The sequence below is a fragment of the Dermacentor albipictus genome, chromosome 3 (genome assembly GCF_038994185.2).
Source record: "Dermacentor albipictus isolate Rhodes 1998 colony chromosome 3, USDA_Dalb.pri_finalv2, whole genome shotgun sequence".
Classification (NCBI taxonomy): Eukaryota; Metazoa; Arthropoda; class Arachnida; order Ixodida; family Ixodidae; genus Dermacentor; species Dermacentor albipictus.
Window position 1 is genome coordinate 131397477 of NC_091823.1, and position 14551 is coordinate 131412027.

Here is a 14551-nt window from a genome sequence, read left to right on the forward strand (position 1 = left end):
TTTGTCACTGGAAATATCAAAGTGTATGCCAATAAATCATCATCATCATCAGCATCATCATCATCACCGACACCACCAATAACCTCACAATCCCCGTCATTACCCTTCTTCAAACTTTATGGCGCTTCCTCGCAAGGTACGAACCGCTGTTAAGCGAATCGTAGACTAGGCGCGCGGCTAGAAACAGGCAACGTCAGGCTCAGCAGACCGCTGTGCAGAGTGCAGCACATGCCGTAGCTCGCAGTCGATGCCGGGTGGGCATTTAACATAGTTCTCATGAAATAACGCATAGAGAGTTCCCTGTGAATGAGTGCGAACTGCCCCTGAGTGCGGACTGTAGAAAATGGCGCTCCTATGGAGCCGCTGCTCCAGCTTACGCTGCGGCTGTACTCGGTGTGCCGTATCAGGTTTTGTAGAGGGCCTCCTTGGTAGGTTATAGGTTTTCTGCCATATTTCCGATCTACATGTCGCGATGAGTACAAAGCAACGATAAACACTATGGAAGCGACAACAGCTGTATGTGCGTAGACGATCGTCAAGCTAGTAATTTGTATTTTTAGAGCGCATTCTTAGGCGCTTGTTCTGTCGCGAGTGTCGGCTTTTTGCCTCGTAACCGACCGAAAGAAAACAGCAATTATGAAAGCGAACTCGGAGTGCAGCGAAACCTGAAGAACGACTATAACTATTATACTGCGAGGAGAAAAGGGAATGTTGAGGGTGCTGCGTAACAATGAATCGGAAGGCAAAGAGAGAGAGAGACAGAGAGAAACAACTTGATGTAGTCGCCTGCAGAACGACACCATCACTAAATGGCGCTGTGACGCGGGCCCTGACGTCTTCTCAGAGGGTGACTTCTACTCAGCTCCAGCGCGTGTTACTCCCGCAGTCGGTCGCCCTGATGGGCAACGTTCCGTCGGTTTCGCTCGGCATTTGTCTTTCAAGAGACGCCGAGACCTGCTGGATGGGGGTATCGCGAAAGCTTGAGCCGAAACGCGTAGTGCCACGCTTTGCGGAAGCGATGAGTACGAAAGGCTGCCAGAGTTGCGCACGTCATCTCTATGGAAACAAAGCGCTGCATGACCTGAGGTTTGTCTCCCGATTTTCGAGGCAGTGGTGCCACGTCTTACTCCGTTTGCAACGTGCCGCGCGGGAGCGATTGCCCTCGCCAGCCAATATATCGGGAAATGAAATCAATCGTAAAGCTTTTACGCAAATCACGCATTAGGGAGTATCGTAATTGTGATGAATTTTTTTTCGTTTTGCAGAAACGAATGCTTATTTCAACAGTTTGTATGTTTCATTTAAGATACCTAATCACTAAGGCGCGAATGGAAAATTTGAGGTAAATCTCGAGAAATGAGCGATAACCACTTTAAAGGACCTTGTCTGGTTTGGCCATACTTTTCACAAAAACAAAAGCAAGCAAGTGAAACGTAACTACTACAACATGACAACATGATGTGGCGCCAGAAAATATGGTCGATTCGAAAGTTAACTTGGTCGAAAAGGGACCTAGATGGTCCCACTGGGAAGTAGAGGCCATGCTCTTTCTTCGAGGCGTGAGCACCTTTCCGCAGGTATCTTCGTTCCTTATCAAACGTGAACACACGTCAAGCACTGGCTCTATATTGGCGTGAGCTTTCAAGCTACATGGGAAGCCTTACGTTTAAGAATGCTTGAATGGATGACGCGCGAAGCCTCTTCTAACCTTCCCCGATTCGCTCAACGCCACCTGGATTTTCCTCTAAGTGGTGTTGGTTTGTCGCGCACCCAGCGCGCTTCTTCATACTTTCCACGGCACGCGATTCTCTGCTGCACATCCACGCACCTTCTTCCTACGGCGCTCGCTTCCTACGCGGCTTCAAACTATTTATCGCCGATATGGTTTGCGGGCCACTTACGTTTGCGCATAAAACGACAGCGTGACGACGGCGGTGTGGCGACGATGGTACGATGAGCATGACGAGTGTCGGATCGCCAAGCTGAAATGACGGGGATGCAACGGTCACAACGGCAACACGACTATGATCCCTTGTGGCCCAAGCCATTAGCAGACCATAGAGCAGCAGCCCACTCGCCCTCCAGGTTACAGGTAGTGGCCATTAGCGATATAACTTCTAAACCTTCCGCTGTGCCATCAGCAATCCCTCATGGCTTTGTACGGGTACCTTCATTTTTTTATATTTATAAATGATTTGGCTAAGAGTCTTCCTGTTGAAGCATGGCTTTTCGCTGATGAATGTATTATTTACAAGGAAATTCGCACTCCGACCGATCTGAAATTATCGAATAGCGTGGAATGCGCACTCTGGCAGATCTAATACTATTAAAAAAACATGGTAACTTTCATAAAGACATTCTGTTCTTGGACGGTTTGGCTTGGAGGCTTGGATGGCACTTACATGGAACAGTCGATTAACCTTTCTGAACGCGTCAGCACTAATACCAGGTGGGAGCTAGCAATCAAGTTCGCTAACGTCCAGAGAGGCATCACACCCGTATGATACCGATTCGACGAAGATGAAATAACGAACTTGGACATTTCCAAAGAAAAACATCATGAACTGTTCAGTGACCTCTTCAGGTACATGGTCGCCGCAAAAAAGGCCCTTGCGACGCTTGGTCTGGCCCCAACAAAGCTCTACGCTTCATGTTGCAAAACGCCCTGCTCCTTTGTTGCACAGCTGACAGCAAGATGTCTGAAATAGAGAAACCTGCGCACATGTTAAAGGATATTATCGCTGACGCTGCCTTCAACTCGCTGGTTTTTGGCAATGTTCCTAATATTGACGCCTTCATCAAAGAAGGTCACTGGTTCTGACAAGTCAAGGCTGGACGTATAACAGTGCACATCGTGCGCCTCCCAAACACGGCTGCTACGTCGACTTGTGAGGACCATCCCCGCCAGCCAATCCCATGTGACAACCTAACTAGCGTCGTTGACGGCGAGTTCGTGGCCGCCTATGCGCCGTTTTCGTCCATGACGTACACTGATTCATCAGCAGCCACAATTTCTCTGATCCAAGCTGTTGTCCGACAACCATTGGAAAACACTGGCCTCAACTCCGTATGCTCGTCGAGCCACGTACACAGTGTGCTCCACTTCTCTCGCGGCCGTCTGGTCACCGACAGTATCATCGCGTGGCATCTCGCAATGCATCTGAATGACCTGTCTCTAGCAGTATGCTCATTTGCTTCCACTACTGCCGCATTTCCCGCTTTGCTCGTCACTGCCGCAACCGATGGCTAACTCTGCACCTACTGCTCCGTATGCTTCTTGCTGCTGGATCTTGTTGCCACTGACGCCCCTGCTCCGAAGTTTCGCAACCTTCGATCGCTGTTACCCCGACGTCGTCAGCCTCCTTCTCCCGAGCCCTGTCGCTTCTCGTCGTCGTCAATTTCCCCCTCAACTGGGCTGAAAACTAGGAACTGCATCTTCTGGAAGTGAAGCTGCGATGTCGACAGTGGCGCCAAATCCTGTGCTAACTTTGGTCACGTTCCAGAACCTTCTTGAAGTAAACGTTCAAGGAAATGCTGTCACTGCGCTGATCGACACAGGTGCCCACCTTTACATTATGAGCGCTGCATACCGACGACGAATTACAAAGCTCCTTACCCCTGCACCAACACGCGTCGTCGGCGTTGTGAATGGCGGTACTGTTCCTGTCGTTGGCATGTGTACAATCCGTGTAAACATCGCCGGCTGCTACGCTGTCTTTGTAGCGCGATTAGGCATTACCTGCATGACCTAATTCTTACCCTTGATTGCCTCTCAGTGAACTCGGATCTTACTGACTGCTCCACCAGCATCCTTTGACGAGAAATGCCTATTTTGCATACTTTGGATGGAAACCCCAGCCGATTTTGCCCCACAAGCTTTGTTCGACGGCCCTCCAAATCATTATGATATATCAAACTGTGGCCTTCCTCGCCCGTTGCTGAATGCGAGTGATTACTACGCTGCCCGACATTCCAGTGCAATAAGAGGTCACCTTACCTTACACAGTTAGGACTATCACAGACAACCGGACTTCCATCCCTGTCGTAGACCTCGGTTTAACCAAGCAAAGCGTGCTTCAAGTTATTTGCCTCGCCCAACTTAAGCGTTCAGATGACCATCACATGGCGGCTTTCTAACCAGACGTTTCGTCTGAGCCTGCCAGTTCTCCAAAGCATGCCTCTTGGCCTGGTCCCAAGATTCAGAAAATGATTGCGACAGGCCTTTAAGCTGCCCAAGCCGACAACCTCTACAATGTTTTGTTATCCTCCATGGATGTTTTCGACATTTATAATCGCCCCATAGGCCGGAAACTTGCTTTCAAGCATTGTATTAACACTGGCTATGTGCTACTCTTAACCGAAGACCATATCGAGTATGTCCGTTAGAATGATGGGTAAATAAAACAGAGATTAACGAGATGCTCGACAAACACCACTTAGCCTTCGAGTCAGGAGGTGTCTACGGCAGTGTTGGTTAAGAAAGACAAATCGTGGCGCCTCTGTGTGGATTACCGCCATCTGAACAAAGTGACTAAAAATTACGGGCACCCGTTGCCGCGAATCGATGACCCTCTTGACTGCCTGTACAATGTCAGCTACTTCTCCTGATACTGGCAGATCGCCATCGACTACATGGACAGAAGAAAGACCGCACTTAAAAGAGCCAATGATATTTTCCAATTTAAAGTTACGCCCTCTCAATTACGAAACGTGCCGGCTACATTTGAGCTTATGATCGACTCCTTGCGTCAGGATTTCAAACGGTCTGTGTGACTGGGCTACCTTCGTGGCGTTATTATCTGTTCACCAACATTTTACACTCACGTTGAGCGTCTCTCTACCGCATATGACGTTTTTTCTAAGGCTACGCTTAAATTATTCTTGTCGAAATGCAGTTTGGATCGCCGCGAAATTACGCTTTTAGGTCATCTTGTCGACGCTTCCTGATTATACCTGAACAAGAGAAAATTCGTGCCGTCCGAGACTTCCGATTTCCAAAGTCAGCCTCATAAGTATGCAGTGTTGTTGTGCTGCATTGTTATGTCCGAAGCATCGTCCTGCATTTTGCCACTATTGCTCCGCCTCTCACTGATCTTTTGATGAAAGCCGTGCACTTCACATGGGGAGCTCAACAATCTACCACCTTCTCTCATCTCATCACGCAGTTGAACCCTCCACCGATGCTCGGCCACTTCGACTATATTACCCCGAGAGGAATGCGTATCGATGCCAGTGGTCGTGATTTAGGCGCTGTCCAAGTCCAGTGCCAGTGTCGTCACGATCGCGTTATCGCTTGCGCCAGCAGCCTCCTCTCAGCATCAGAGCTTAACTAGTTCATTAGAAAACGGTGATGCTTTGCTGTTGTGGGGTCATTGCGAAGTTCGGCCCTTACATTTATGGCCCTCTCTTTCCCTTAGTAGCCGACCGTCATGCTTCTGCTGGCTTTCCTCACTCAAGAATCCCACGGTCCGGTTTGGTGATAGGGCTTTGAGGCTTCAGGAATTTTCCTACTTGAGGTTCACAAGTGCGGTCGGTTACACCAAGACGCGTACATTTTGGCGCTTTACCCCGTCGACAGCTCTGACGTCCCTGACATAGAATATGCCGCTTGCGTTTTCTTCGCGTCGCAGTTCCTCCGCATTGCCGGTGAGCAGTACATGATGTCTCACTCAAAGCGCTCGCGGATCCTTTTAAATCCGCGCCTGACAACGCTTCCTTTCGTCACTTCGTTCTCAGGGATGGTAGTTTATACACTCGTGATGTTCACTCCAAAGGCGCTCATGTCCTTCTTGTCGTCCCGATGCACCTCTGTTGAACCGTTCTAAAGGAACTTCACGTTGCGCTCACCATTCAAAATCTCGAGGTCCCTTGGCAATACCAGCTTTCTCCTTGCCTTTCCTTCCCATTTAGCGCGAACGGTATTAACGCGATAGCGTTAAGGAGCTCGTGTCGCAGAAAAGCCGGTGTCGTCGGCGTCGGTGTCGGCGTCGGTGTCGGCGTTTTGCGGCGTTGACCGTGAGCGATAAAGCACGGCAGGCACTCCATAAATAAAAAGCAACTTCCAAGATGGGCTGGGTGGGAATCGAACCAGGGTCTCCGGAGTGTGAGACGGAGACGCTACCACTCAGCCACGATTTCGATGCTTCCAAAAAGTACAAACGCGCCTCTAGTGAATGCGGTGTTGCCTTCGAAACGAGCCGTGGAAAGTTATACTGTGGTGTATATCGGTAATTATGAACATGTAACTTACAGAAGTCGCAATTACACGAGTAGCGAAGTGCGTTTCGCTGCATTTCTTCTGCGCTTTCCGCACACGGAGAGTCATCTTGCGGCAAACACAGAAGACCCCCTCCTCTCCATGTACGGCGCTGCCCCGACAGATGGCGCGCCACACGCGCATTGGAGCTGTCGCGGCTCGGACTCTCTCCCCTGACAACGCTTCGCCTTGCTCCCTCTGTAGAATCAAGCGTCCTTCCTTTCTTTAGATCACTATCTCTCTATCTCTCTGCCCGTGCCGATCACGGCGTTTGGCTGGCGTGCATCATTTTCCCCTCCGGGATACCGAGTTCTTTGGTTCGCTCCGCTTGCTCAGGCGCACGTTTCGTTGCTGCACCGAACGCCGCGTTGCTCGACCATATGGCTCGACGCTCACCGCGTCTGATGCGGGGCGCCTCGTAAGTGATGGCTGCCCTGTAGCCCACTGTCTTACACCCATTGGCGGGTCGATGGGAACGCTATCGCGTTCCACTCTTGAAGGCGAAGCTTAAGCGTCCTCCAATTTTTTTTCTTGCTAAATCTCCTTCAGAAGCTGTATACAGTCGTTTCCTAATACTTCTCTTCCAGAATATCGAATAAATGTAGCAGCCCATATTCTCATGTGCTCCACTAATGTGCAAAAGTGCCACATATAAGGGTCTCCTTTCCTTTCATGATTACGCAATACACTCACTAAGAACCTATAAATTATTATACAGCGGCCTATCAATTCTGAAGTCATTCTGAAATTCTACCAATATGTCATGAGGCTGTGTCTATGCTTGCAGTTTTACTTTATTCACCTGCATTGCGAGCGTGTATCAGCGTGAATTCTGTTTTTCTACCTTAGCTTGATAAGTTACATTCATTTTACTTTGCCGCCAACTGCCTTGTATTCATCTATCTTGCAAGCTTTTTGCTACTGTTTCCAACAGAGCTTCCTTACTTTTGGTCGTAGGTCATTTATTAGACAAACGGGAACCTTGTCCAACCCTATGGCTGTGCCCTTGAAAATGTTCTCTTCGGCTTTCTTCCCACTGAAACTTCACAGTGCCTGTTCATTTTCCATCTGGTTCTCCTTCACGCTGTTCTTTTTTTAAAGCCACCTCGTCATTGCGTTGCAATGATCTGGCTCCTAATTTTAGCATGTAATTTAATTCCACCTATCCTTCTGCTTCTTTCCACGTTCGTCTAGTGTACACTGTTTTGTTGCAAATATCCTGAAAAATTTGTTAATGCGGTTCCATAATACTCTAGGTGCAGCCTTCTTTTTTCTAACGCATTTGTGGTAATAAATGTTCAACTTTACCCTTATTCTTTGCCTGGTCCAGTATCAGAACCATGTATTTTTTCTCATGGTATCTTTCCCGTTTTATGTATGTTTCGTCCTGCGGCAATCTGAATTTTTGGCAGTCGATGTTTTTTTGATGCTTTCTGTCGTTCATCGATCGCTTCACGTATCTTTCTGTTCCACGAGTTTTCCGGTTTCCCTGTTCCTTTCACACAAACCTATTGATTCTCATTCTTTCTTTCTTTCCTCATTTGCTTAGACTCTCACCATATTCGTACTCTTCGCTTGCCAGTATATAAGTTGTTTCTCGCTACTTTTGACTTAATGTGTTATTTCTGCAGCGTTAACCTTTACTGGTGGTTCTTCGCCTCTTGCATTTTTTCACAAATACGCATTCCATTTCCAAAACGATGCGCTTTTGCTGACATATTATATTGCTATGCTGTGTTACGTCAGTGACCATTTCTCTCAACTTATCGTAAATTCCTTCTGTCATCAGGCCGCAACCAATGGTCGATTGCCTTTTGCGCACTTACCAGTTAATCTGGTGGTCCCATTTAGGCTCCGTATTTACAATAACAACGCTACGTTGCCAAAAGAGATGTAGCATTAACTTCCCGTTGTTGTCGCTATAGCCGTCTAGATCCTGCATGTGCGAATTTGTGTCATCTAACAGGATAATTTTGGCATTATTATGGAATCATGTAATATCAGAACTTAGGCATTCATTTAGGTCTTCATTGCTATTTTTGCAATTTTTTTCCCGTCTTCAAATAAGTTGCACGCAGCCGAATTTTCTTTGCACCTAATGTGCCTGATAACCAATATGCTCTTGACACTTTGAATTCACTTGTTCACATTTGGCTTCTTGTGTGAGTACGTTTGGTAGGTGAATGAGCCTGTTAGCTATTACTACAAGTTTTTACTTGCGAGCTTTTCTCTAGCTTGTTCCCTGACAGAGCCCAATGTCTGCCGTAAAAATATCCCTACCGCCACTTTTTTCTCGCCTTTCGCAATCTCTACAATCGCCTCTGAGCACCTACTCATATTTGAGTCACCGGCAATAATGACCTTTTCGTCCGCTGTTACTAACGAGGCCTCTTCCTGCCTCTGTTTCTCATTCTTTTCTGCGTGACTCAAACTGCAGACCGGGCTCTGACCACATAATTCCTGCTTTCCATTTGTGGTAGCTTCAAACTAGTTGGACCTCTTTCCAGCTACCCGAACCACACATTCCACGTGTCCCACGCATTCAGCGTGCTTTGTTGGCACTCCCGGTAACGTCACAAGGCGAGTCCGCTTTCCGTCGTCAATACCATTTTCATTCATGATGAGAGCCCTGTTCTCTTTTTCTTTCACCACTCGAAGTCTTTCTTCGGCAGCATTCCGTGCTTATTGCCCAGTTTTAAGCTCAATGCTATGTTTTTCAACTTGTTTGACAAGCTGACCCTCGACATCATCCGTATTCTTTAGCTCACAATGGACGGGATAGTGTGTGCTGGGCTACTCGATTGCCTTTCCATTTCCATCCTGCCTCAAAGTTACCTTGACGGAAGTCCCTCATGCTGCACGATTTACCACCTTTCTTGCAATATATTGCGCATAGACTGATTTAATTTTCACACCGAATCTGTGGAAAGCACGTACATACAAGCAAAATGAGATACGAAGAGAACCTAAATACTTAAAATGCCACAAATCAGTCATCTAAAAAGATTTAAAAAGCAATAAATGTTGAACAGACTCAACATATGACACATGGTCGCCCATTTTCAAACATATGGCCTGTCCTACAAGAACAGTATTAAAAACGTATATGATGTCGCCGATACTATGCGGAGTTCCTTGGTTTGTGCGATATTAGAGTCGTAGAAGTCGGCAATAATTTGCGTAGCCGTCAATGGAGGAACACTTTAATTCAAACGATATGCAGCACAAAACCGTAAATTACAAAATTGTTAGTTCCTAAAAGTAATAATGCGTTATTCTTTAGCGCACAAGGTTTACTAAAATTTTTGTGTAGTTTAACACGTACCTAATGCATCTCATGGCATAAAAAATTCACAATCGGTTCCCTGTTTCTCCGAAGAAAAACTAAGCCCTGCAGCTATTACAAGATTACCCAAAAGACTTTGAAATATGGAGTATTACTATATTTGATCTCACTGCTATTCAATACCATGTTTTACTAAATCAACAGTGTTGCTTGTGTAGTGGTTTCCCTTGTGCGCAGAAGTTGTACATACCTCCAATCCAATGCTGTAAGGTGCCTCCTTCCCACTCGGATAAATTCTTCCTGAGAGAATGCAAACGCATAAATTAAACAATTGTTTCAGAGCACACACTTTAGCGCCACAGCCTAGAGAATATTGAACAACTCAGAATATGTGTGTGTGTGTGTGTGTGTGTGCGTGTGTGTGCGTAGGGGGCGGGGACATGTTCGCCCGAACACTAGCTATGTTCTTCGTCTTCACTTCCAGCTATGGGCATACTGTACACTATTACATATCCCTACGTATGTAAGGTTACATATAATCCCTTACATATGATCGTATACACTTTTACAGCACGTGCAGCAAACAACATATGAGACAGCAAAGAGTCTGAAGAATAAACAGCATAAGAATGTGCCATTAGTCTATTGTTCCAAGATGATTCTGCGTGTGTTGACAACTTCATAGAATGCTGCGCCCGTAGACGTTACGGATATGCTCTGGTGGGCGAGACTGACTTGTGCTCCGGACGACGTCTACATGTGCCGTCCCTAGGGAACATTGAACGTAGTAGCAAACGCTCATCTCTTGACACAGCTTAGTGTCATTCAATTGCCTTGTAGTAGAAAGAGCTGTGGTTTCTCTTGAAACTAGTGCGGACGAAAGGATGCAAGTAATGAATTTTCTTTGAGATATTGTGCGCGCATGAGATGCACCGATTGTGAGTGAGTCGTCTCGTTTATTATGGTTGGCAATACGTGTTTCCTGAAATGAGAGTACGCTGTTTCGGACTGCTGAGGTCAGAACATGGCACTCGGCCTTTTCGTCGTCGCGTGCGCTGTCATCGCGGTAGTCCTTGCAATAGGTGCATTCTTTACTGGTGATGCTGATAAGGTCCAACCTACCTACCTTGGCCTTGAAGCAAGCAGCTCTGGATTGTTTGCACGCTTCCTACTTTGACCGAGTCCACATATATACGGATGGCTCTTCCACCCAGACCAGCTCCACCGGGGCAGTGGTTATACCATCACGATCACTAAGCTTCCTATACAAGATTTCTCACTTGACAACATCGACCAGTTCGGAGCTTGTTGCCCTACGAGGTGCCGTTGATTATATTAACAACCAACCGGCTAATCGGTGGGCAATATTCTGTGATTCAAAGGCGGCCTTACAATGTCTTCTGTCATCTCTTCGTCGCGGGTCCTGTGAACAACTCGTATCGGAGATACGAGAAATTCACCATCACATGATTGCGAAAGGGCACGACGTCGTGTTTCAGTGGCTGCCTGGCCATTGCGGTATCTCCGGCAAGGACCTCGCTGACGACGCTGCTAAGAAAGCACACGAAGGAGCAACCCTTGTTTCTATACCTTTATCGCGTACTGACGCAGCCCAACACTTAGGCAAGCTAGCGCACCGTATGACATTGGAGAAGTGGCACACACCTGATTTCACTCACCATCGATTGCATTCCCTCGATCCATCTATGCAACTGCGGCTGTTACCAGGGCTTCCGCGTAATGAGGAAACAATGCTGTGCCGCTTACACTTGGGCGTCGCATTCACGAATGCATATACGTTTTTGATTGGAATGGCTGATAGCGCCGAGTGCAATGCCTGCGGTGCCGAAGAAACTATAGACCATCTACTGTGCTACTGCCCATCATTTGAAAATGAAAGACAAGATCTCTGCACAGCTCTCAACCAGTTAGACAGAAAAGCGTTCACCTTGAACAAGATCTTGAAACCATGGCCTCGTATATCGCAGCTACAAAAGGCCACAAAAGCGCTGCTGCGATATTTGAAAGATACAGGATTGAGTCAGCGTCTGTAATCCGGACTGAGTGACTGAACAATATCCCCGGTGGACTTTCTCTTCTTTCTTTATTCTTTCCGTCCAAATTTCCCTTTCCCCAGTGTAGGGTTGCCAACCGGGCTCAGTCCTGGTTAACCTCCCTACCTTTCATTTATCATTTTCTCTCTCTCTCTCTCTCTCTCTCTCTCTCTCTGATAAGGTCCTTGGGAATGTTCCTCTACTGGAACATGAGGTACTTGCGTTCGCGTTGGGTTTAGTTCGCTTGCACGTTAACGTATTTTTGTCGCATCTGCATTTTCGGCGATGCTCTTTGTCGTCGTTTGTACAGAACCCGTCGTTGCGATAACTGAAGTTGGCGGTAGAGTTGATATTGATATTTTTGGTGCTCATGCGGGACTTGTGGGTGTAGCGTTTCCATCAGAAGTGAACTATGATTTGTTCAGGAGACTGACGTGGTGGTCTGCGGGTATCCGGTAGACTGCTCGCTTTTGAGACATGTCTGGTGGAAAAAGCGTTGTGCCAAGCTTCAGAGAAGGCTGTTTTGAGGCTGGAGCAATATGGTAGGGTGCGATGCTTGATCCCTGCGTCACTTCTGCAGAGACAATGGCTCGTTCGGGAGTTGTACGGGAAAGAAACTTTGTGTATTGCGAAGTAGTTTGGTATCCAAACGTGCCTGGCTCGTCCGTAGCTGCTGAAATTGCATTGTCTTCTTTCTAAAAAGAGCACATGCTCTTGGAGTTTTTCTTCTGTTTTCTTGGTGACAAGGCAGTCTGCTTCATGTCACCGCTGGAAGTAACAGCGGCGTTCTTTTATTGACTCTTATGTATGGTACCGCAGTCTGAGTTGTGACGGGTAGAATTGACCGGGAGGTAAATTTCGGCGTTGGCACTGAGCACAGGAGCGAATGAACATTCTGACGTAGGTATACATGCCGCGCCAGTAAAATCGGATGCGTAGTCGAGCATAGGTCTTGAAGAGGCCGGCATGTGCGCACTGAGGGTCTGTGTGGAAAGCGTCGCAGATAAGGTCACGGAGATGGCGGGGTATCACGAGAAGGCTCTTGCGGCCGTCAGAGAGGTAATTACGACGATAAAGAAGGGCGTCGCGAATGCAGAAATGGGTAGCCTGGCAGCGAAAAGCGCGAGATGGTGCAGAGGTGGATGGATCAGAAAGGATGCTTATGAGAGCACTGATCCAGGGATCCTTGCGCTGCTCCGACGGCATGTTGCGCAGTGCATGAGATGGAACTGTGGGCTCAAGGACGTATAGGCAAGTGCAGTCAGTGGAGACCGGTGAGCGAGAAAGGGCGTCAGCGTCCGTGTGTTTGCGGCCGGAAGGGTAGAGAACGCGGATAAAGCCACCAAAGGGCGTGATGGTCAGTGACGACATCGAAAGGGTGAGCATACAAATAAGGACGGAACTTTTCAAGGGCCCAAATAATGGCTAAACACTCTTTCTCTGTAACAGAGTAATTAGTCTCGGCCTTTGTCAGAGTTCTGTGGGCGCTGCAGGATCGACGTGGCGGAGGGTAGATGGCGAGGGCGAGGTTAGCAGGTGGCGTAATTTCGTGAAGGCGTCATCACAGGTGGGCGACCAAGCGGAAAGTTCTTTGTCGCCACTTAGAAGGGCTGTCAGGGGTACACTTTTGGAAGCGAAATTTCGAATGAAACGTCGGAAGTATGAACATAAACCAAGGAAAGTTTGAAGCTCCTTTAACTTCTTTGGTTGCGGAATGTCGGTGACAGCGCGGAGCTTGGCTGGATCCGGAAGGACGCCGTCTCGTGATATAACATGGCCAAGAATAGTGAGCTTTCGGGTGCCGAAACGACATTTTTTAAAGTTAAGTTGAAGTCCTGCGTGAGTAAGGCATTACAGAACTTGCTCGAGACGGCTGGGATGGGTTCGGAAATCAGCGGAAAAGAAACTGCGTCATCCGGGTAGCATAAACATGTGTTCCATTTGAGGCCGCGTAAAATATTATCCATCATTCCCTCAAAAGTGGCTGGAGCGTTGCACAGGCCGAAAGGCATTACGATGAATTTGTACAGTCCGTCAGGTGTTACAAATGCTGTTTTAGGTCGATCAGATGGTGCCAAGGGGATTTGCCAGTATCCGGAACGTAAATCCAGCGAAGAAAACTCAGCTCCCTGCAAACAGTCGAGGGCGTCATCGATGCTCGGTAACGGGTAAACGTCCTTGCACGTTATCTTGTTCAGACGTCAGTAGTCGACGCAGAATCGAATAGAGCCATCCTTTTTCTTAACGAGGACGACCGGTGATGCCCAAGGACTGTTGGAAGGCTGCACAACGCCACGGTTGAGCATGTCAGCAACATGGTGGTCAATTACACGGCGCTCAGAGGCGGATACTCGGTAAGGGCGCTGCCGTAAAGGTGCATGACTGCCGGTATCTATCTGGTGAAAAACGGTCGGTGTGCGGCCCAAACCGGAAGCATGGCTGTCGAAAGAAGCGCTGAACTTCTGCAGGAGAGCAATAAGCTGGCTTCATTATGAAGATGACTTGCCATCGTCGATGGAGCAGTGGAAAGCGTCGAGGAGTGACTGATCAACCGCAGAGTCACAAGTAAGTGCGCCAAGGCCCACAGAAGTAGAAACGGCAGGAGCGTCAAAGATGCAAAAGGTGTCGACCGGTTGAACAAGGCTTAGGCATTCACCATGAAATAAAGCTAAAGCCCAGGCTGTGGGATTGTCGACGACCATTTTTGTGACGCGATTGCGAAGAGTAAGGAGAGCAAAGGGCAGCGGAGAACATCGGCGGCGAATGAACAGCTTAGAGGGCGTAAAGAGAACAGTGGCATCAGAAATAGCGGCGCACGACACAGGCACAAGCAGGGAAGAGCGTGGAGGGACGGAATTTTCTTCGGAAACAAACAGACTAGAAGGGTCGTTTTCGATAGTCTCGACGTCGGGAAGTGCAGAAAGTTCGTGTTCGGCGTGACAACAGTCAATAACG

At 47.9% G+C, this 14551-nt stretch overlaps 1 protein-coding gene across 1 annotated transcript in view; it reads right to left on the reverse strand.

Annotated features, from left to right (window-relative positions):
• LOC139057755 (venom metalloproteinase BumaMPs1-like) overlaps nt 1–14551 on the reverse strand; it is a 120570-nt gene that overhangs the window by 46568 nt on the left and 59451 nt on the right. The window contains exon 9 of the mRNA XM_070536508.1: nt 9793–9842. Coding sequence (XP_070392609.1) covers nt 9793–9842 — 50 coding nt within the window. The remainder of the gene's footprint in view (nt 1–9792; nt 9843–14551) is intronic.